At 26.8% G+C, this 25,362-nt stretch overlaps 2 protein-coding genes across 3 annotated transcripts; one reads left to right on the top strand and one right to left on the bottom strand.

Annotated features, from left to right (window-relative positions):
* The first annotated feature begins 1,031 nt into the window (after positions 1-1,031).
* LOC113556772 lies at positions 1,032-13,749 on the top strand. Of its 2 annotated transcripts, none has more exons than XM_026961914.2 (3): positions 1,032-1,318; positions 11,605-11,848; positions 13,410-13,749. In XM_026961914.2, exons 2-3 carry the CDS (start codon positions 11,631-11,633, stop codon positions 13,639-13,641), a joined length of 450 nt encoding a protein of 149 aa, XP_026817715.1. In that variant the 5' UTR covers positions 1,032-1,318; positions 11,605-11,630; the 3' UTR covers positions 13,642-13,749. The 2 variants fall into 2 exon arrangements, with proteins under 2 accessions (XP_026817715.1, XP_026817714.1); XM_026961913.1 differs by having other exon boundaries at positions 1,034-1,314.
* A 1,704-nt stretch (positions 13,750-15,453) lies between these two features.
* Positions 15,454-19,173, bottom strand: LOC113556011 (mitochondrial import inner membrane translocase subunit TIM14). The gene is made up of 4 exons (XM_026960702.1): positions 18,989-19,173; positions 18,790-18,924; positions 18,613-18,717; positions 15,454-15,629 (listed from the first exon to the last, which is right to left on the bottom strand). The coding sequence occupies exons 1-4, from the start codon at positions 18,989-18,991 to the stop codon at positions 15,525-15,527; spliced, it is 348 nt and encodes a 115-aa protein (XP_026816503.1). The 5' UTR covers positions 18,992-19,173; the 3' UTR covers positions 15,454-15,524.
* Between the last annotated feature and the right edge of the window lie 6,189 nt (positions 19,174-25,362).

The following is a 25,362-nucleotide window of genomic DNA, read 5'->3' as shown; positions in this document are numbered from 1 at the left end:
TAAAAATATTGTAATTTATAGCTATTTCTAAACTATATATATAACTTTGTATTGAGAATAATGGAAAAAACTCATCGTCTTGTACTCAGAAATATTATCAAAATTTAATTTTATAATAGTTATATTTACTATAGAACCTAAATCGAGCGAGTTCTACTCAAACTGCGTAAATGCGTTTTGTCTATATTGCGCACGGGCTAGAGAGAGAAAACAAACAGGCGCTAACATCCTCTTAAGGATATTATGTTAAACACTACCTTAACTTAAAGTCAAAATTTTATTTTATTGACAGTAAATAATTATATACCCTATTTATGGCGTATATTCATATTCATATATAATTACCAATATATACTTATGTACTTGTAATATTACATCTAGAATAAAATAAAATATTTTAGGAGGGTGTGGGGGGCTTTGCCCCCCACAAGCCCGTCCAACCTAGAAACTGATTGCAACCCTAACAATTTAACCCAATTTACGCCACTGTAGTAGCGTATAGCGTATTCATACTTCGTGTCTAACTCGAAATAAGAAATAATTACACAACGACCGTAATTTATTATATATTTTGGCGTTGCTGGTTACGCATGGAACATTTTTTTTTACAATACGTCGAATAATAAACGAAATCACCAAAATCAACTTGTTTCATTTTACCCGCGCCACCGCTCCACATTATAATAAACACACTTATTAATATATGTTATGTTACATTGTTAATTGTAATATTTTATATATTATACTTTGACAAATATTATACCGCAGCACACCGGCGTATCGACCCTAACACGCACAACGAGTACGGGACACAGCTGTTTCGCAAGCAGTAGCCACCCTTCACAGCGGTTACAGCACTATATTTTTCCACGACCATGTGTTCTGGCGGAGCGCTTGCAGTGCTTGCACTGAATCCGTCTATATCGTCGTTGTCGTCCCCGCCGCCGCTGTCTGCGCGAAACACGATTTTACGGTCGTTACGGCGATTGCTGTGGCTCACAGCTGTCTTGCCTGTATGTAGTTGTAAGCGCCCGTTCGTCGCGGAAACGTTCGTGAGGTACCGATATACCGAGCTGTTACGCTGTAATAATAAATAAATAATAATAACATTACCGTTTTATTACTGCTATAAATATATATATAATATACATAATAGTGACGGCTCGTACTCATTACCAGTCGTGATTTCGGCGAGAGATCTATAAAATAATATTATTTTTGACATGCGACACGACCGAGACTATTATTATACAACAGTGTTGCTACCGCGACTCTTTTTGTGCCGGGTACGATGACGACAACGACGAATATAACGTGAGTATGTGGTTGAATTTATATTTTGTAATAAATATAACGTTGTGTGACTAAAATACTAAATTACTATACCATACTCTACCTGTATATCGTTGATGTTCGATCATACATTTGTTATGCAACAGCCGTATTGTTTGTATTAGTGTGGTGATAGTCAGATAGTATATAATATAGGCGATGAGTTCGTTATAGGGATGCCGTGATAATTTACTGCTGTGATCAAGTGATTTTTTTAAGAACTCTTGTTCATATTTGCCATGTTATCCAAAAAATCCATCCCCGTCACTGTCATGGAACATTATTGCTACTGCCGATGATCACAACAACATGATGATTGATATCAGTCTTTCTACTGTTTCTAACCATAATCCGTGGCGTGTCCTAGTCAAAATATTACCGGAATCAGACCTATTTATCTAATACATAATAAATTACCTGCATAGTGTGAAAAAGCGCCTCCACTGGGCCTCTGGAGGCGTATGAATCGTTATTGCCATGGTGGATATATACTATATATACCTCGGTTATGGTTATTATTTTGCGTACTCTGTATGACTGATACATGATAACAAAAATATTCCTGAATGGTTATCAATGTTAAACGATTGTATTATTTATAAGGGAGCTACAGTCGTGGTTTACCGTCGTGGCGGACTATATGCCCTAAAGATTCCGTACAAATGCATGTACGTCCGGGTTCGATTCAATCAAGGTTAAAATGCAATTTAAATTTTTTTTTATAAATATAACGTAATGTTAAATTTAATTTGTACATTATTATAAATTTATATTTTATTCAAATGAACTTTATTTAATTTTACTGTTAAAAATAAAAACCAACGTTTATAAAAGAATAAACCGGAAAATTAACTGACACGACAGTCATTACTATATATTCCTAGATATGTTATTAATAGAAATACAATTATATTTACTATACAAAAATAAAAAATATTTGAAAAATCATTTTAATGAAGTATAAACTTAATAATCATTTTTACGGTTTAAAATACATAATAATGGTCAATGACTGGACATACAAATAATGTATTATATAACAGATATAATAATAATTTTAACGCAAAAATCAAAACTTCAATCTTTAAGAAGATTTATTTTCTTTAGGTACTATTTTTGTTCAAGTTTAATACAAAAAATAAAATTATATTTAAACATAAATAATATAACACATGAAAATAATTGGTTTTAAAATATTGGCAAGATCACAGACAAGTATTAAGTATAACATAAAACAAAACTTATTTCCAAATCCAATAACTCTTTTGACTTTTGTCCTATTAATGTCTTACTGCAGTTGTCATTTATTGTGTAATAATATATAGTTAGTTACATTATTGTTTTCTTTTTTTTAATAGAAAATTTACAAATTTATACTAAAATTATATAGATGGTGAATTGAAAATTAGCTGAATGAATAAAGGCGATTAGTATTGCTACATAACTTGGATTTCTTTTATCATTACTTATTAAGAGATTCATGCACCTAAAAAACACTGAGTATAATCAGGCGCGGATCCAGACAATTTTAACAGAATTTAAAAATAATATTAATTTTTTACATATATTGTAATTTATAATATAAATTTATTTTGTTGGTGGCTTAGACGACACTACGACGGGGGGTGCCCGAGCACCCATAGCCCCCCCCCTGAATCTGCGCCTGGGTATAATTATATTTTGATTGGTGTGTGTATGTGTGTTTAGCATACACTTTGGTATAATAAGATTTGGCCAGTTTATTTAGTAAAGTAGTTTTGGTGGAGGTTTTTCTATACTTAGGGGTGAAGGTTATTTAAGGTAGGCATAAATATTGGAAAGCTTGCAAGGCTTTTTTATTAGACGATTTGGCAGATCTTCAAAATTGAACACCATCATATAACCAGGCTGGGCGAATTATTGACTTGTGTATTATGTTAAGTTTATTTGTTTGATGAGAAAGTCTAGATCTTAAAAAAAGGCCTTAGCAGATTGAGTGGAGTTTTGTATTGACTGATTTGCATTTTGTATTTATATGTATGCTACTATGCTCTGTGTGACCACGTGAGATGAATAGCTTGTCAAAAGTTAACCCAAAATATTTTATTTCATTGGCTGATTTAATAGTTAATACTTTGTCACTATATTTTATATTACAGTAAATTCCCGTTTTAACGAGAATACCAATACAACGAAAAATCCCGTTATAACGAAAGTCATGGAAGTACCCTACCGAAAAGTAGGGCTTATAAAGAGCTTATTCGAATTTTCGTTACAACGAAATTTCCGTTATAACGAAAAAAAATTCGATCCCTTGGAGTTCGTTGTAACGGGATTTTACTATATTTCGTTGCCATATAGCAGTGGGTATTTCTATATAGATATGTTGTGTAAAAATCCAACGAGATTCAAAGTATAATTTAGTTAAAGGTACGTTTATAGTTATTTTCTTATCACTTTAACCGATTTTACTTTTACTCGCGCTTCGACTATTTAAACTATATAGTATATTATAGTCTTTTATATAGAGACATCACTACAGCACTCTTCGAGACTCTGTTCGTCGCCAGAATTTACGACGATCACGTTAGACGCGTCGTCGTGCGTTTTTATTTCGGCAGCGCGCTGGTTATTGTTTCGGCTCGCCTGAAACCATGAAACCAGGACACTACGAAATGATAATATATTTTATATTTTAACGACGACGTGGCATTATATTTTAGACAGCATAGGTACCACCTAGCTGCAGCGTTATAGCTGAAACTATACGTCTATAAAACGTACACGCAGTGTCGTCACTCTTCGCCGATCGTATTATAGCGTACAGATAGCTGCGCTCCCGCGGGCGTTAGTGATTCGTAACACACGAAAACTTCGAGACGTGATACTATTCGTGGCCCGACCGGCGGCCCCGAATATAAAACGTGACCATTGCGCGCAAAGACGACGGTTTAGACGTCCCAATAGATCATTTTTCCCCCCTCGTCGTCCACTTCTCGCTATTCTTTCCACGGGAGTCGCCTAGCTATATCGTCGTCGTTGTCGTCGCCGTGTACAGTATACACGTACACAATATGATGCACCGATATAATACATTATTATGCGCACGTCTAAATAAATATAAAGTAACGATTGTAACGTATTATAGCGCTCGTCGTTCGGACTTCTTCTTTTGGGCATTAAATAATGTTGTGTGGCGGCGAGTACTATACGACGAATACGACGCCGACACGCCGTCGCCACCGCTGCCGGTGCGTGCCGAACCGTGAAGGCAATGCCATGCTGCTATAGTAAACTTGTACACTGTACTACACCCTACCTCATAGTCCAGAGTCGTACAAGACTCGCGCACGAATATAATAACATTAATGGTATATACTTATATAGTTATAATAGTTGTATGTATACCATGTACATTATACCTTACCTTCGCGTTCGTTCGGAAACGAAAAAAAAATGACTGAGCAAAATAGAGCAATGCGGTCGAAATTAGAGCGACGGTTTTCTGTTCGAACAATGCCTAATTACAATAATAATATACAGGCGGGTTCGAAACACACGGCACGCACTCCTGCACCGCGCACCTTATAATAATATTATTATAAGACTGTTTTAACGCGAACATGTATTGGATTTCTGTGCAGTGTGGAATAATATTTACAGAATTTTGACGTAGGTATCTAAACATTTTGAAATTGAAGTTTTCCATTTTTGATCGCTGTAACATCGTTTCTTTGTCCCTTTGCTTTGGATCAAAGCTAGATTTTAAATATATCAATAATAATTATCATGTTTTAGCCGTTATTTTCTTATAAAATATAAGTGCGGTAGTGCCAGTTCACCATCAATAAATAAATAAAATTGGAAATGAGTTTAAAGTTGAATCGTACGATTCATTTATTACCTATTAGTTATCACCTACTTTAACATGTAAGATTTGTGTGTGTGTGTGACGAGTAACAACGAATAGAACTATTAAATAATTGATTTAATTCTACCATTTGAACAAGTAAATATATCATCATGATTTCTCGGTAAAAATCAAGTGTTGAGTATTATGATTTATGCATAAAACACTGAGGTACATATAAAAAGTTATTTATTCATTAGTGACTCTTATTATAACATACAATTTGTATTTCTTAAAATATTAACCCTATCTAAAAATTATAATTTTCTATGAATAAAAATTGCAGAAGTTAATATGGAATATAACTAATCAAATTATTGAAATTCGATTCCCCTCCCCCTTATAGGGGACAATATAAAGTACAAAATAAAGATTTATGCTGGGTTCCAGTCCATTCCTATCATTTACTATAAAAATAAATAGTGACGTTACGCTTGGGAAATTGGTGTATTATATTACTTTATTTATTTGTATAGGTAATATGTTGTATATTAAACATTATATACAATACTTATATTAATCCGTTTAAAAAAGTAAATCAACTAAGATAATATGCTAGTGCAGGTAATTTCTGATCTGCGATGAAAGAACCATCCCGTATGTAAGGCATTATTAAGATTAATGGTATATATATATATGTAATACTGTAATAGTACTCGTATTATAATATAACAATAATTTTACATAGCACCTGACCCGCATACGTATTCTGCCGTCTGGTTTATACCTCTAAAGCAGGTGAATCGTATTATTGTATACACTTTAATATAATATTAAATATTAATGTTTGTTTTATTCGCTCGAATAACTTTTTTATAAGAACAGCACAAACACTGTTTGTGCTGTTCTTATATTATACTTACGTGATCTTCGTCACTACGGTGATGCACTGCTGGGCGCTGGTAACTACATTTATACATACAATAGTTACAACAGTCAACAATAGTCATATCGTATAAATTAGTGTGAAAACAACAAATTATTCATCGGTGGTAATTATTGTTCATACACGCACATACCGTTATGTCACCGTTTGGGATTGTCATTGTTTTCGCTTTCACGATTCTGCCTAACATAATTTTCATAATTTTATCATATAGGTGCAATAAATTATAATATATTATTTATTTTATTAATATCTACCTGCCTACCTAGTCATCGATCGTTAAACATCAGTCTCACAAAAGAAGATTTGTCTTCACGTTGTTTGCGCTAAACTCGGTCAAATGACGAATTGTCTGATATAGTATGTATTTAGTGCAGTACTTACTAATATAGGTACTTATTACTACCTACTATACATTTAGTTACTATACAATGAGTTGTTTCTATACGGCAATCACATAGTTTAACAAACCTGAAAACATTATGACTTTTTCTCCAATATCATTGCCTCTAGTTGGCAATTAATTATTTTATAAATCGAAATATCTAAGTAAAACCACAAAATATGTGGTTAAATCAAAATTTTTGTATTGTATTTATGTTATAAAGTTCTTCCTAACCGAAAAATTTTAATAATATTTTCAAGTATTATTATACTGTTTTATACTTTATAAGTATAAAATAAAACATAAAAGTCAATATATTATTATTTACTTCCAAAATATTCTCACAAACTGCTTATAAATTTAATATTAAGCCCGATATGTTATGAAACTTGAAAATTAGAGATCTGAGTCTCGTTTTGGTTACCTAACCAATATGCGGTCTACCAACAATAACATTCATGATACATTATAATTGAAACAAAAATTGTATATTCTTCTGTTATGATAAGTATCTATGTTTGAGATTTGTGGTCTACAATAAAAAAAATATATAATACTCTCATAAATCATACTTAATATATATGATACTGAAACATTATTACAATTATATTATAAATAAATTCATTAGTTTATGAATTGATATAATACTTATAATATTATATATTTTTAGTTTATATCTAGTTCGATATTTGAATTCGATCTAAATTGAAAATATATCAACAATAATAATCAATACTTAGGAATTATAGATTAATAGATTATATTTATTATAGGTACTTTATACTTTATATACCTACATATTATATGTATGAAAAATATACTATAGCTAGGGAGCCTTACCTGTTGTTCGCTTCACTCATCAACCCTCACAGGTCTTCACCTACGTGACCTATGCTGTATTTATTTAGTACTATAGTAGAGATACATACTAAAATATTTGTCAATTATTTTAACTTGTAAAGTTGTAATCATGTTATTGTATAAAACATCACATTATCTATAATTACTCATATTTACAATATATAAAATCTATTATGGGTAGTACACAAAATTATATAGATTGCATATTATCATCGTTGAAATGTTGAATGGCCAAAAATAAATGTTGTACTATGTTGATCAAAAGCATATTATATCTATACAATATTGGCTTGATGCCACGTTATGTATAAACTCGTATACAGTTTATACATAAATAATACCTATCATCATATAATATTTCGTCGTTTATTCATATAATATGCATTTTCAAAATATTTTAAGGAATACTTTAGTTTAAAATATACGATTACTTTATTTTATAAATAAAGCAAATATGTGGTATATAATATACATAGGTCATACTATAAATATTATAGATATTACAAAAACGAGATTTAACGGATAAACTGAAGGTATTAAATATATAAATTATAAATATTGTGGCTTTTTAATATTTCAGTACTTATAAATATAACTTTATTTTGAAAAGTACTTACAGTGAAATTTTAAGTAAAATGTAATGTACTTAACCATTGGAGCAGCTAAGATTTATTTTTAAATGTTGAGGAGAATTATATAGAATACAAATTTTATAGGAGAACTGAACTAGTGACCATTTTCAATTATCAAAATATTGTTGAAATTATAAATACATAATGTTATGTTTCCTGAATAATAAATAAGTACAATATTTAATGTATTTATACAGATAGTAAGACTCATACTATATTATATTGTATTATACTATATAAGTGTGTCCAATATGGGTCTTACTGCGTGTGGTTACTGCTTTAAAAAAAAAAAATTAACAACTTTAGATAGTACCTAAATTGGTAATTTTTAAAGAAGTTACAATTTTTAAATAATCATAATAATAGATAGGTACAAGAACAAGGAACTTAAAATTTTAAATTGGTTCTCTTTTTTCGTCATAAGAGGATTTTATACTATCATATATTTGTTATCATCGGTTCTGTCTTATAAGTTTGTAGTAAGATCCAAAATTTACGTTCAGCAGTTTTAGTTTTAATTTTAATCGACTTGTTACCAAATTCAAAGTTATTATTAACATTAATCATTATCTATATTCTTGATGCATTATTCGATATTTTTAATTTTGAACTTAAAAATGTGCCTACCTTTTTTTAAATATTCCAATTTAAAAATGTTCATAATTCGCTTTAAAATAAATATATCAAAAAAATTCTTCTGAGAGGAAACAGTAATGTATGTTATATCACTTTGTTAAATCTAATATTATGTAGGTTAATTCACTTTAATATTAAATGCTAATTGCTTAACTTAAATTTACGATATAAATGCGCTTGTAAAACATAGACAACAAAATATATATAATTCGTTTTTTTTCTATTTCATTATCAGTTATCATTAGCCGATAAACTGAAACTCATATCCACGGGTCATGACTTTAAGTAGTATCATACCATCTCATAGATATATTTATATATAGTTATATATCTATGTATCATCTACATTTTACAGGTCACATCCGTAATGACAAACAACATAGATGACATACGTTTATAAATTTATAGTAATTTTGTCCAATCTTATGTACCATAACACTGTTTGTACTTACAAATAGAAAGTTAATAATTTAATTTAATATTATTTTCTGATATGGGGAGGGGTACAGCCACAACTTTTTGGTTGCATCACTGGACCTAATCAACTTATAAAATAATTAGTTTGTGTAATTTTTCAATTTTAAATGCCAAACGAATTATATATGTTAACTACTTTAAAAATCAGTTAATTTTCAAATGTTAACTTAGTTTTAAAAATTCGTTGATTTAAAAATTAAAGAGATACGTGGCCTAAATAAATAATATGAAAATTTTTTTTTATTATTTTTATCTATTAAGATTGGATAATAACTCAAATTCTGCAATTTTTATAGACAAGTATAAAATTACTGATATATATTAAAATTATATTAGTATAATATTATACTTAAAATAGTAATTAGTAACATTAACAATGTTAAAATTTAATTTCATTGTTAACTAGGTATACAACTAGGTGGGTGTCAACGGCTTTCAACGGCTATTTTTGGCATTTTAAAAATGTACTAGTTGCTCCTCTCACATATTATTATTTATTATATATATGATGATTATAATACCAATCCGTTAAATAGAGGAGGTAAAAATGTAATTAATAATTATAGTTTATAAAAATAATAAAAATTGTAATAATAATAATAATAATAATAATAGCTCACCTAGTCACCTGGTAAAAAGAGTATATTTTACCAGAATACGTAATTTTCAACGCATTTAAGTATAATTATAAAATTAAATATTGTACTTATTCATATTATTATATTCATGTACAATATACATTTTACGTACCTATCATTTTATACTATTTTTTATTTTTTATATTACAATAAGTTACAATACCTACCTATTTATTACATTTGAATATAATTGTAAATATTAATTTTTTTTTGTTTATCTTTTTGACAAATTACACTGTATTTCGCTTATAATTATTGTATATTTTATCCTTTTATCATAAATATTATTATTATTTACGTATTTACCTTCCCTATTTTATGGATCGGTATTGTATTGATAAATATAATATATCATTATTAATTAGATTTTATTATATATATTTAAATATTTGATATTTAGCCATTTTAAATTTACAAATTATATATACTTTAATATGATATTATGATGTTATAATCTATAGTTAGTTTCAACATTTAGAATTAAGAAAACAAATTAAAAAATTATCAATACAGCTTAATACCATATTATAAGAATATCATGGACACACCATTTTCCATAAAAACACAAAAAACTTACAATAAGCACTCAGTCGCTAGGCCATTCAGGCGCCTAGGTGGTATAGCTGCTCAGTCGCACGCCCAGTTTATATTCTATTACTATACATGTTCTTAGTTAACGCGTCTTTCATTAAATTAAAAATATTATTCATAGTATACTTTTTTTTATTTTGTTAATTCCTAAATTATCAATCCACTCAACAATTCAAGAAGATATCACTTCAAACCACAAGTTCTACAAGAGGTAAGGTGATATATCTATCTTCAATTTATACATCACGCATAGTCCTAAATATACAATTATATATATATAAAAGGAAAAACTCTCTTACTCACTCCCCGTATTAAGATTTCATATTAATTAGTAATACATAAAGTAATGAGTTGATAATATCAATTTAAATACAATACAAGAATTTTTAAGCAAATATTAGACTAGAACCTTTTACCTCATTTATATCTCATTACAATGTTATAATCATGTATATATAATAATATGTGAGGCCAACTGGTGCATTTTATTCTAGGTTGTTGGGGGGGGGGGGTTGAAAAAAAGGTACTTTTGAGAGCAACTGATACACACGCCCAACTAGGTATTTATTACATCTTACAAAATAGTATGATTAAATAATTTTTTCTACGTTTTGCAGTCGTATTTATAAATAATGTGTAGATAAAAACGATGAGTAATAAACTAATAAATTACTAATTAATTAGATAATAGCTCTAATATAAGTTATGAGATAGATGTATGGTACCGTACATAAAAAAAAATATTAAAACGATAGTCCTAGTTGTTATGACAGGTTTTAAACTTTTACCATATCAACCAAACACAACTTACTAGTTATTAATAATTGTATCTGTTTTTGAAATTAGAAGGTTGCATTAAAAATATTAAATTATATAACTTAAAAAATATTTATACTTTTTACTGTGTGAGAATTTCTTCGTCTTGTCAGTGGTCGATTCCTAGAGCTATTGGCGTAATTAATTGCTTGTTTTTTTTTTTACCACTAACAAAATATATTTCCAACTTTTACTACTGTCTGCCAGTAATCAGTAAATATATTATATATTATTATTCTTCAAATAATACGTGACCTCAACCGTTTGATCATTGACATACATTTTTTAATTTCAATAGTTGAAATAAAGTTAAAACAGTTTTAACGATATCTAAATTTCAAATCCATAGAAATGAATAAATAACCGATCCGTATAAGTGTATACGGATTTAATTTAAGTTCTTACGAAGTGCTATAGTTTTTATTTACTTCAAATAACATTTTGTTGTTTCTAATTTTCAGGTAATTGTTTTACAGACTGGGCCGCAATGAGTTGTGTTCCTTGCGTAGATCCATGTAGTTCCGTGTCCAAAGATGATTTGGACAGGTGGACGAATAGTCTGAAACACGTTTTGGCCAATCAAACGGCCATGAAAATGTTTGAAGACTATTTGCAGGCGTGTAAATTGGATTCTGTGGACATTTTGGAGTTGTGGAAAATGTGCGACGGCTTATTGCGCTACGTACATCACAAGAAGATCGAAAAGTAAGCACGTCACAAATCTATTCGATTTGTCTGTCGCCTATATAATCAATGACGACGAAGGTCTAAACTACTGGCGGTTGTATAAAAGTATTTTGGATTATTTAGTGTTTTAATTACTATATATATATATATACATAAAATATAATGTAATAATACCATTTTTGAAATTTTAAAGTCACTGTTAATAGTTTAACTCGGTAATCACACACAACACTGTAGGATATTGCCTATCCCAAACCCCTTAAAACTGATCTGCTATTCGGTATATGTCTAATCACCAGAGCTAAAATTTCCCTTCAATACATATCGTCAACTTTGGGTCTGGTAATGGTCTGGTCGACATCTAGACGTTATGCTGTTTTATTGTCTCACGTTGAAAAGAAAACTATACACCCATTAATCAAAAGGAGCTTTGAATTGGTAATTTCAAAACATTTTTAAAGAAAGAGTAAATTTAACAAATCACAATATGAAAAATAATTTCCTAAGAAAACACTGCGAGTAAATTATATACTACTCATTAGTATTGATATTTAATTTCAACTGCAATTGTAATTCATTCAAAGACCTTTATGGCTTTATACAACTTTAAGTAGGTACCTATAGGGCTGACATTGAATTGAGAGAACCAAATATTGAATTGAGTCCCACAAATACTTTTGGGTTATCGGAATTGAGTCCGACCAATATTGTTAGATTATTCGAGTTGAGTCCTTTCAGCCTATTATTGATATATATTGATTGCCTACATTGTTTTTAATAATGCTAATAATGTTTTTAAAATAATAATAATTAATAACAATTATGTGTAATATAATAATGTTAATAATTAAATAGTGGCTGGTAAAAAATTAAATGATACAGATTTTAAAAAGTCAAATCTCCAAATTTGCTTATTTATATAATTGTTTGTCTGCTCCCGTAAAAAGTTTTCTTTTTCTAATGTTTTTTTACATGGTCTTTTTGCTTTGCTTCTTAATTTTATATATGTATTAGAGTGTAGTCCCAGAAGAGTGTCCACAAGAATAAAAATATTTGGATGTCCCGAATGAAAAAAAGCATTTAATTTTGAGTGAATTTTACTGTGTAAGTAGTTATGACATTTTATCTAAAGGAACTCAATTCAAAGATATTAAGATAATAAGCTGGACTCAATTCAATATCACCGACCTATAGTATACCTACCTACCCACAAAACCCCTTTTTGTTGACTAAGTGACAGATTATATAGACAATTTGTTTTAATATGACGTACCTGTGTTCTAGAGCACTGGTCTTCAACCGGTGGGCCGTTACACATTTTTGGAGTTGCGATAATTCAGTTTTAATATAGTACTACTGCAAAGCATTAAGCAATTTTAGCTTTTTTTACAAAATGTACCCTGAGTCGCGAGATCAAAAAGGTTGAAGACCACTGTAACTAAAGTACCATTTATATTGAAAATACAAATTTAATACACAATCAAAGTATAATTTTTAACTTAGGCCAGATTTTTATTTATATTTATGGAAATAATAGATGAGTCGTGGGTATTGATACGTTATGCACTTGGCATTTCAGCGAATCGTCAAAAATTAAAAATGACTACATCGCCATTGTAGAATGTGCCGGTGATATGGAGGGATTGACGGAACACCAGTTGCGCCGGTTGGAAGAAACTAAAAACAGTGGGCCGAAGAAGATATTAGCCCGCGTCGAGAAACTACGTCAGACAGCTTACGAACTGATGCAGCACGACTATGGATTGTTTAGGAAAAAGTTGTTAAAAGATCACAAAATCGCGAAAAAATAACGTTTTTGTTTGAATCGAAATATTATTACGTATGTCTAAGATATTTATTTTCTATATTTTATAATTTATTTGAAGTACAAAATACATGTTTGTTTAATATTATTTATACATTATGTTGTGATAAAATATGTTATTTCATCGGAACGTGACACATTTAGGTTTAGGATAGAAAACCCGGTTGTAAACTCTCCCGGGTCAACATTATATTTACCTGTAGGAAATGTGTAAACTCTCCAGAGTTGAAAAATAGTGTTATAGATTTCATCTCACTCAAACGTGGTACATAAAAATTCAAGAGTTAGGCTTTCTGGGTACCACACGTGACACGATTGCATACGGTGCACCTTTTCGGGAACACGATTTCGTATGATTTGCTGTGCATCGTTGCCACATTTGAGTTTTTATTTGTGATTAGTAAATATTAAATTTTGAAAAAATCACTTAAGTCAAAACATTTAAAATTAATAAAATGTTTAAATAGGTAATAAATTGTAAAAGTGTGTTTAATATAAAATTGTATACCTTGGTATTACTTAAATAACTAATTTTCGACAAAATATATTATAATATTTTTATGAGTTTTGTATTTATTATATTCTTTATTCGCAGTTTATTTTATACCAATTAAATCAGAATTTTTCATTTTTTTAATCCTACCTTTAAAAGTCTTTAATTATTTAAAGGTAAATAAATAATAAGTTAGTTTATAAGTTACTGATTGCATTTTCGTACATGTTTCCAGAAGGATGGGAGCTATGAAATTAAGCGTTACAAATTTGATGAAAACTTTCGGATTAATTTTAAATTGTATACGTTTTGTTAGTTTAAATCAAATGGCAATAGCGCTTTAAAGTTGCAGATAAAAATCGTACGCAATCGTATTTTACCGGGCTTTCTGACTTCTGTAGAAAATACAGAGATGGAGAGATGACATTAGTGAAGTTGGAAAATGGCTGCGTTACATTTTGGATTAGTATTCATAGATATATAGATCTAAATGAAGATTGAAGAGGGAATGTTTATATGTATATACACATTAGCTGCAATATTGCAATAATGCCTACACAAAGCGAACAATTAGAAACTTTTACTACGTACTTAGTTAATACGTAGTATATTGACGACGATATACATATCCTTCAACAATGTGTGTTTCAGTATCATAAAAACAACAAGCGGTTGTGAATTCGCATTTAAATTCATATTTCTCTAGTACTCATCCATGTCTATTTATATTTATAACTTCATAAGGCCCTAACAGATTTTCAAAATGAAGTGTACTGTGTACGTAAAAAAAAAATCAAAGTTACAATAAATAAAATAAAATTAGTAAAACCTTTTATACCTTTTAAATTATATCAAAAAATAAGACTATAAAGACCAATATATATATAAATACCTTAAGTTTTTTGAAATCTGTAGGATCGTATTGTTATAATCATAAAAATTTAATTTAAATGTTTACTATTTTGACTATATTATTATTAGTTTGTATATAGTAGTATTATTTAATTGAATGTTTGAAATTTCGATGTATATTTGATTTATTTTATGATTTTTATTTTATTTGTATTTTGACAATAATTATAGCCCACGACAGCTAAAGCCTGAGAGAGTTTAGATGTTCCCGTCGGGTAGTATTGGAGTAGACCCTGGACAATTTATAGATAGGTAATTTATTCAAATCAGAAGAGTTTACAATCGCTCGATTAGAAGAATTTTCAGGAAAAACTAATGACAATAACACAAGGCTTATTAATATATTGGTTCATGGATAAATAAATGGATTATTCACAATATAAAAGTTATCGATAAAAATAATAATATATATCTATATTTTTGTACATTCACATATTTACACTACAATAATTAGCGGACGTTGTTTATTTTTTATCCAAAAGATCTTTGGCCTCGTTTATCTTTGCAGCTATGTACGGTGAACCACCTTTATCTGGATGATTGATCAACATGATTCGTTTATGGGCATCCTGAAAAAAAATCAAAAAAATATTTTATTTATTAATACACAAATCTAATAACATATTATTATATTTTCCCACGCATACGACAATTACAGCCAAAAAGAGTTAACATGTTTCAAAAATAAAACTTGGAATCAAGTACCAACAATATCACGCAACAAAAACATAAAATATATATTTTTCGCCAAAAGTATAAAAATATACACATTGCACAACAAATGTCATTCATAGCTATGTCCGTGAAATATTTATAAAAAAAAAACAGATTTCGGACAATTTTTTAATAAAATAAAATAAATTGTTTAAATATAATGCATAAAATAGAAAAATATACGTATCTATACTATTTTTATATTTCATTTTTTACGCATAAATATAGTTAGATTATATCAATATTTTATTATTTAAATTATCGTTGGTAGGAAGTATTTTCCATCGTGCTTACGCATTGTTTATTAAAATATAACTTTTTTTATTTCATAGTAATTATTACTACTTTCTATGTAGTTGAATGCACATTTCTCAGTATTTTAATTAATTATTTATAGGTATAGTTATTATAATTGATTTTAAACAAAATTAATTTCTTTAATGTTTATCACTGACATTACTACCACTACTAGCTATTCTAAAAAAAATATAGGTTTAGTGAAACATAAAAAAAGTAACCACTCACCAAAGGCATGTCATACTCCCCTCACCATAATCATGAATATAATATTATTATGTTTGCATGTTTGAAGCTAGATAATATTAATACTAGTATAATATGCCTAGGTATTTTTATGTACTTCTGTCTAATAAAATAGTATTATTTATTTAGTATCCAACACCCATGAATACTAATTACAAATTAGAAATAAATATGTGTCATATAAATACAATAATATTCTATTATTTTTATTTACTTAATTTACAAATTTAACCGTTAACTTTATTAAAAGACAAGAAGATTACCCACCCTACTTTGAAAGTATTGCTTGAACAAAACTTTTACTACAGAATAACAGCCATTGGTTATGGATAGCGATTGGTAATAAAATTAACTGGAGATTTAATTTGGTCAATAAAAGTTGCAAACGGTTTTCATATATTATGTGTAATCTCAGAAAAACACTAATTAATGTAAATGCGATGAAAATAAAATAAAACATTGTAATTAAATTAAAATTATCCTTTAAAAATATAAATTATAATATTGTATAGGTATGTATTGTTTTTAGTGAACTATTATTTAATTATTTAATGGAGAGTACACACTACATACGCTCAGTTATATTTTTTCAGCAATCGTTTGCACAAATATTTAGTAGTATAGACAAAGGCTTGAACAAATATTCAAATTATATAAAGCATTATAGTCAATTTGACAACTAAAGAGTTAATAGCAGTATTGTGCTAAAGCCAAAGGACTTGGTGAATACATGAATTGTATACTCATATGTGGTATGTAGAAGCTTGACTTAGTTGACATCCAAACTAATAAGATTTATAAAAGTGCAAATTATTAGGATACTTAGATGAAATGTTTTATTTTTAACTTTATTTATTTATAAGAAGTTACAATAGTGCTTTATTTATTTGTTTTTAAATTAAATTTAGCAATAGCATAAATCCAGTTAAAAATTGTTAACTCAAAATAGTGTCAAAATTATAAATATTATTAATTTAAAAAATTGTTTATGTTCATTGTAAGATAGTTATTGTTTAATACAGAAATTATTTCATAGTAAATGACTTAATTTATTAATATATATATATGTATTAATGATTAAAATTTATTTATAACTTTACTATTAAAAACAAAATTAGTAACCAATAATCATAATTAACATTTGTTTAAAACATTAGAACTTTTGATGCTGAACTAAATATACTATATTCAAAATGGTATTTTACAATATTGCTTACAACTGTAATATCAGAATATTATCAAAGTATACTAGAAAAACTTTTATATTTACAGCTGATCATTTTATGAACATGTTAAATAAAATTAATTTTTAAATAATGTTATTACAAAAATGTTTTACTCATTCAAATATATACAAGACTTTCAACTATGAATCTTAAAAAAGTTCATGCAGATAATTAATTACACACAATTTATTATCAAACAAAAGATAAAAAAAATTGATTATCTATGGAGAATGGACACATGATAAAATAAAATTTAAAATATAAACACATAGTATTACTGATCAGTGGTGTACTCAGGATGTTTTAATGAAGAGGGATAGAAAAATTGGTTGTAATATTTGTGTGAGTTGTAGCCATTAACAATAACAATAGAATATTGAATTACATTAAATTACTTTAAAAGTAAGCATTGTTTTTATTATACCTTGAATCTAAAAAAAAATTTAATTATTTACATTAATAAATTTATATTAATTTTCCTTGATTTTTAAGACATGACATAAATCATTAAAATTGTTGGAAAGAATTAACACTTTTCTATGAATAATCAACAACTTTAAACTATTGACAATGTCTAAGGTCTTAAAATGTTTTAATAAATTAGTCAATAATAAATTTAATAGTAAATTAAATCTTTGGTATTTTAAAATGTTGTCTCAGAAGTACAATACAAGAACATGTATAATTATAGTATTTCTTTTAGCTATATTAATTTGAAATCGTAAACAATAATTTTTAAAAATTATTAATAAATGACGTCGAAACGATGTAAAAAAAATAGCTATATAAAATCAGAATACTTACTTGTTCAATAAAGTTTAAATATATTATTTAAGTATTTTATAATAACAAGGTTTTTAATGTTAAATACTTAGGTACCTACTAATATGAAAGTCTATATTTTATATTTTATTCGTAGATAGAATAATCCGACGACAAAACACGGAAGTGGAAAAGAAATTAATAATCTAGTAAGTATCATCGATCTATTTGCATAGATAATAAATATTTTTTATTTTATACTTAAGGCAGTTAAAATTTTATAGAATTATAATATGATTTAGCTTACTTTGATTTTGTTTTTTGGAGCGTTATTTGACACGTCAAGTATGAGTGTGGCTTCGCGTTTGGACATAGTAGGTTCAAATCCACCTTTATGAAATTTACTACTTGACTAAAAGCAATAAAAAAAATAATAAAATGTTTATAACAATAACAATAAAGTCATAATGTTTTGTAATTTTACCAAAATTCCCGATTCGGATGACATTGTTTTAAGAACTTCACTCATTTTTTGAGCTACTTGTGGGGCAACTCGTAATACTTGTCGACCAGCAAAACCAGCTGCGGCCAGACCTAGCCCAACGACAACAACACTGGCCTTGAAATAAAATACATTTAAAATTACAAAATTAATCCAACACGAAATGATCTTAGTTAATTACCATCTGTCAATTTGTTGCTCAAAACGTGAAATATTGAAATAATTGAAAATGTAAAGTTGTTCTGTAACGTTAATAAGCGTTAAAGACGTAAGTAGTAACTATAGACAGTATAATAAAATTAAACTAAATGAGAGTTAAGACTTGACAGCACGATGTAGATAAAATTTAGAGAGGTTGAGAATTTGAGACTAAGAGATAACTGTTATCATTTGACATAAAGCATTATGATAACAACATGGACCTATTGATACATGGATAATATTATATAATAGAAAACATAAACATATTGTTAATGGGTATGCTGGTATGCATGAACCTTATATTTATTTATTTATTGATATTTGGTAGTAACGCCCGCTAAGTAAAAAATTTTAACTAAACCCAGATTTAATTTTCGCCATACATTTATCACATAAACTCACAATGAGTAAATCATTGTCACAGTATGCAGTAATTCTACCTTGCTCTTACACTTCACTAGTTAGTAGTTCACAGGACCGGATTAAGATTTAAATATTTAATAAAGCCCTAAGCTATTTGAGATATGGGGCACTTTAGAAGTGCAGATATTATATGCATTGACGGAAATATGGGATATTTGGAGGGGCTTCCCCCATAATAAAAAAATCATTCAGAGCGCTCGTAAATTTTTTACACATTGTATTAGTATAAGGTTTATACCATTAGGGGGCTAAATCAAACAAATAAATATTTAAGCCCCCCCCCCCCCATAAAAAAAAAATTGTATTTTAACAGCCTATGATTATAAGTCAGTTCCAAGTATGATTTTCGGGGATAATACAGAGGATTAAACTGAAATACAGTTAAGAAATACCACGATAATTGAAACAATAAATCTTTAACTTAATATTATTTTTATTTATAACATACTTAAAAATAGTTACTAAAAGTACCTTATAATAAAATTATTCAATACACGAAATATCTCTCTGTGTTAATCCATTTTGTGTAAATAATATATTTTTTTTTTATGATGCTGGCCTGGGCATATACGAGTACTTATAGGCTATAGGTATTTTAATTCGTAGTTAGTAGCCAGTAGGTACTAATGGTACTACTAAAGAACTTTAGCCATAGTAGGTAGGTACCTATTAAATATCATGTAAATATTATAAATATGTAATATCGATCATTTTCAAAATATTTGATATCAGAGTTATGAAAAAAATGTAGATTACATACAACATAAGTACCTACTTATTAGGTATTAATATCAAAACCTTTACTCTATATAGATAATTATACCTAAAATACCTATAAATTAATGTCATTATGATTGAAAATCATAAATATTATAGTTCCTATACCTACATATTATTTTAAAATCATCAGGATCCAAATGTTGACCTCCGACAATCTTTACAACTCTCGATGAAATTTAAAAAAAAACATTTTTGAAATTGATAGATATCTTTTTTATTTATTTATTGTATACGATAACTGTTAAGTGAACAATAAACTGATAATAATACAATAATCATTGTTCTTCTTTTATTTTTTATTAAATGTAGATAAACCACAAAAAGAACTTACTGTATTATTATTATTTGTTATGTTATATTGATATACTTGTTATAGTTTATTACATAGTTTGTTATTGTTATTTCAATAAAAAAATAATAATAATTATAATGAATAAAATGCTGTTAATTTTTATAATTTAATTTTAATTATTTATTAATATTGTACTGTGAATAATTAAATATTCATAATAATATGTACTAATATAGAACAATTTTTAGTTATTTGTTGTTATTATAAAAAATAACTAAATTTGAGAATTATACAAAAATAGAATAAATGATAGCTCTAAGATTTAGCTATTTTACCATTTTTACCACTTTATTTTAAAAAAAAATCACTTAATTGATAAATGTACCCATATCTTTTTTTACGGAAATTTTCCATCTCTGCTAAACCCCTTAAAAACTAATCGTTCCCTTCATCAATGTACAGTAGTCATGATATACGAATACTATGAATATTATTCGTCTTGAACAGATTTTAAACTTTTAAACGATTATATTAAGATAATATTGATTATTAAAATAAATATACTAAACTACAGTTTTCGTTTACGAACAATTGTAATTGTCACTTTGTTAAATGCTTTTTACTTGAATATAAAATATAATATTATACTATATACTAGGTACTTCTGATAATAATATTTGAAGTAAATATTTAAAAGAGAAAATTTATCGTTAAAATATATTAATAAAACTATACTCACCTAATCACCTTATGTATCAAATATTAATTAAAAAAAGATTTGTACTTTGTAGGTTGTTTACAGTTATGTAAATTACTGTTGGTATAAACAGTAAGATTAAATGTTCATCCGTATAATAAACAATTGTTGATCTGCAATCGATTGTAATGCTATCTATAACTGCAGTATTTGTTAAACATAGCTTTGAAATTTATTACAATCTAATATTTATAAAAAAAACTTAAATAGGACCTAGGAGTAAACGATTAGGTTTGACATTAAATTGGTACAAAATAATAAAGATGATTGTTGAATTAATGAATTAAGAGTTCAAACACTTCAAACAATTCACTCGATTGCAAATTATACTTGACAATTCAATGTCTATACAAGTGGCTATAGGTTACAAACTTAATATTATTGTGTTAATTGAAAAACACAGTTCTGATAATGGCTGTATCTACAACACATATAAAATATACTATGTTCCCATTTGTTTGAACATTAACCTTATCTATTGATTTAAACTTTGTTGTTTAGGTATATATAAATAAATTATAAGAACAGTACATACATATAGATTAGATATAGGTATACGTTTAATAACTAATGTGATTTATTATGATGGATTTGTATTTTGTATTCACGATTTTCATCGAATGACGACGATTTTTGTATTAATATTAGATTTATATTACGATATACTATACCTAGTATAATAGTTATCTTATTGCGGCATTAAAATAATACGCAATTCTAAAAATTGAATTTATTAATAAATTATAAATACTTATAAAATATTGTACAAGTAGTATTCAAATAAATATTTATGCTGAAGTTATAACACACAGTAAGCGACCGAATTTTCTATACTATTTAATATTTCATGAATATTCGTGAGAACTATCTAGTAGACATTTATTAGCGTATATTTGTATACACTATCTATACAAATTTAATACAATGACCAACTTACAAGAAGTGAAATTATAAATTTGTTGAATTATACTTTTACAGTCAAACACGTAACAATAGAATATCGCCAATATACTAGGTTCAACATATCACATATCGTTAAAAAAAATTATATTTTAGGTAGAATGAATAGATTATGAACTAAGTTCAATTTTTTGAAAGAAAAATGTAAAATTAGAAAAACTATTACTTATTGGTGGAGACCTGTGGCCTAAAAGAGCTTATCCCTCCTCAAAAAAGCCCACCTTTAAAAATGATTATAAAAGTAATAACATTTTGTAGTTTCATACATCAAATTCTTAAAAAAGAAATACAGCATAATTACATAATTTATAATATTTTAGATTTTGAGCGGAGCAATCATCACTTTTGTGGACAGTAAAATATGGAGTGGTTTTTGGTAGTGAATTTTGATCTAGTTGGTATTTTAGTGAGTCAAAAATAATAAATTCCCAGTACTTTTTTTTATAATCGAAAAAAAAATAAGTTAAAATGAGAATTTTTTTTGGTTTTGTTTTTTTTAGTTAAACTGACTTTACGTGTAAACGAATATTGAGTAACCGTATCCGTATGTACTTAAAAATTTCACCAAATGTTTTATGTTTATATTATTGTTTTATATTCACGATAAAATGTTTAAAATATTTCGACTATTATTGCTATTAAGACATGAGAAATAATAAATTTTTAAATTTTTTTTTAAATATGCCGATAAGGTTAGGTTAGGTTACCGAGAGATCCCACAAATTCCAGAATAGTTGTTTTTATACCCCGCTGTGTAAAAATATAGAAAATAAATAAACACAATTTCTTTTTATATACATTTTAAACTAGGATTTTAACGATATCTATTCATCAAAATCGCAAAAAATAAGAATGCAAACTATTTTACAGTTATAGAAATTCATAAAAACTTTTCTTTTTAGGTATATCTGTTTTGAAAATGTCATTCATAACTGATATAATTTATCGTAAGTAAATAAGTAATTCGTATTGAAACTTTACAATTTAAAACATATGTACATAAAATTATGCTTTACAGACATTTGAAATTACTTTTTTATTCAGTAAATAATGATGTTAATTATTTCACTATAATTTAAAAATATTATTTATGGGAACTTGAAACTTTTAAGAATATTATATTATTATCATGCATTTTACACACGCAATGACATTTTTGATTTATTTTAAGATATTATATATTTATATTTTATACTATGAACCTAATTGAACTTATTTTTACTTTTTTCTGGTATTTATAGAAACATGTTAATCAATTTGTATTAACTAGTGGATTAGTGTATATTATATGTTATTATAAATATATATAAATATACATTATAATAATTAAATAAGTAAAAAATAATAAATGCAATATTCCATAATACTATCACTAGTAAAATAAATAACTTTAATAATTATATCATAAAATAAGTATATATATATACTATACATAATATATACCTACTATACTTAGTGATATAGACTCCGCTTAGAATCGTTTTTCGTGTACAATAAATAATGATATATCGTTGAATTTCAAATTCAATAAATATAATAGTGACCCATAAATCTCAATGTACTTTTTAAAGCAAAACGGTATCCACTTGCTTACGTTTTTAATTATATTGTAAATGTATTTATGTTAAAAATATAAAATAATATACATATACCTGTACTATGTGTATGTTATTAAATATGGAGATAAAATAATTATAGATAGTTATTTAATTTCAATATTTGGTTTGATGTATTCATATTATTTGAATATAAAATTAAAAAAATTGTTAAGAATTATTTATGAGGAGGTATGATCCCCTCCCTCGTTTCAGGTTCATGTGTATAATTATGGTTCTTCCAACGTTCCAACTGACTCTTCGATATATTTCTTCTAATGGATTATACTTAGATTTTTAAAAATGTATACAATAATAGACTAATAGTCTTTGTTATAATATGACGTCATAATCAATGCACTTGCTGTTCCAAATTACGATAAATTACATGCATAATTATCCACTAAAGAAATTATAGGACTTAGTTTTTGGCCGTAGATTTTGTAATCCTCATACTCAGTTGCACTTGATTATTAAACTATAATTTATATTATATAATAATTGTTTCAAATAACGTATTGTTAATTATTATGTTTACCAAGTATTTATTTATTTATTTATCATTTACAATTTTGTTACAATAGTCCGTTTAATAAGTAAATAATAAATTAACCTAAATGATTTATTATGTTTCATACTTAATCTTATATTTTAAGTTATTTAAACAAATAATATTTTATTATAGGTTCATGAATTTGTGATAATATCCAACATAATATAACGTGGGCAAATTATTATTGTTTTAAATTAAATATTACAATGTCATACGTTTCTATAGGTACATCGTACATCATTATTAAACTTATAGCACAATAAGAAAAATTAATTGATTTATATAAAGCATTATAAACAGTTGAAAAATAACTAAATTGAATGATTATATAATGATTAGCTATATATTGAAAACCAGGAAAATATTCATTTCTATAAATGATTGATAAATTAATAATTATCTAACGAGTATATAAATTAATTCAGGAAAATATTACACAGATGCTTGAAGCACTTATTCGTTATTATTTAAAGAATGTATATATTAAAGACTACATTTACAAAATAATTAAATAAAGCTTTGAAGTTAGCGATTCTTTAAATATACTGATATCAGCTAAAAATTCACTTTGATATTATATTAATAATATTAATGAAAATAGTTTTCATACCTAACTTTAATTTTATTTTGATGTACGAAATATTTAAATTAAGATATTTTAAAATATATACACGCGTAAATAACACGAAAACAGCTTTAATAATACAGTTTTTTAAGAAGTTATTTAAAAGAACCGCCTATTTTTATTAAATATTTTATGACATATTTTGAATAAATTAGTTGCTACAATACTCCTTTTGTCATAAAGTTTATATATCACTATATTAAATTAAATTATATAATGTTTAAAATATTTTATTTAATAAATACAATATTCAGATCAAAGAATTAAAACTAATTAAATTACTTTATGATTACGATGTGTCTTAAATATTTAATAAAATTGTTTTTTTAAATTTTTAAGTTTATCAAAAAATAAAAATGTGAATATATC

This window comes from Rhopalosiphum maidis, chromosome 1, assembly GCF_003676215.2.
Source record: "Rhopalosiphum maidis isolate BTI-1 chromosome 1, ASM367621v3, whole genome shotgun sequence".
Lineage (NCBI taxonomy): Eukaryota > Metazoa > Arthropoda > Insecta > Hemiptera > Aphididae > Rhopalosiphum > Rhopalosiphum maidis.
Note: the sequence above shows the minus strand (reverse complement) of the source record. Positions and strands in the feature narration are given on the sequence as shown.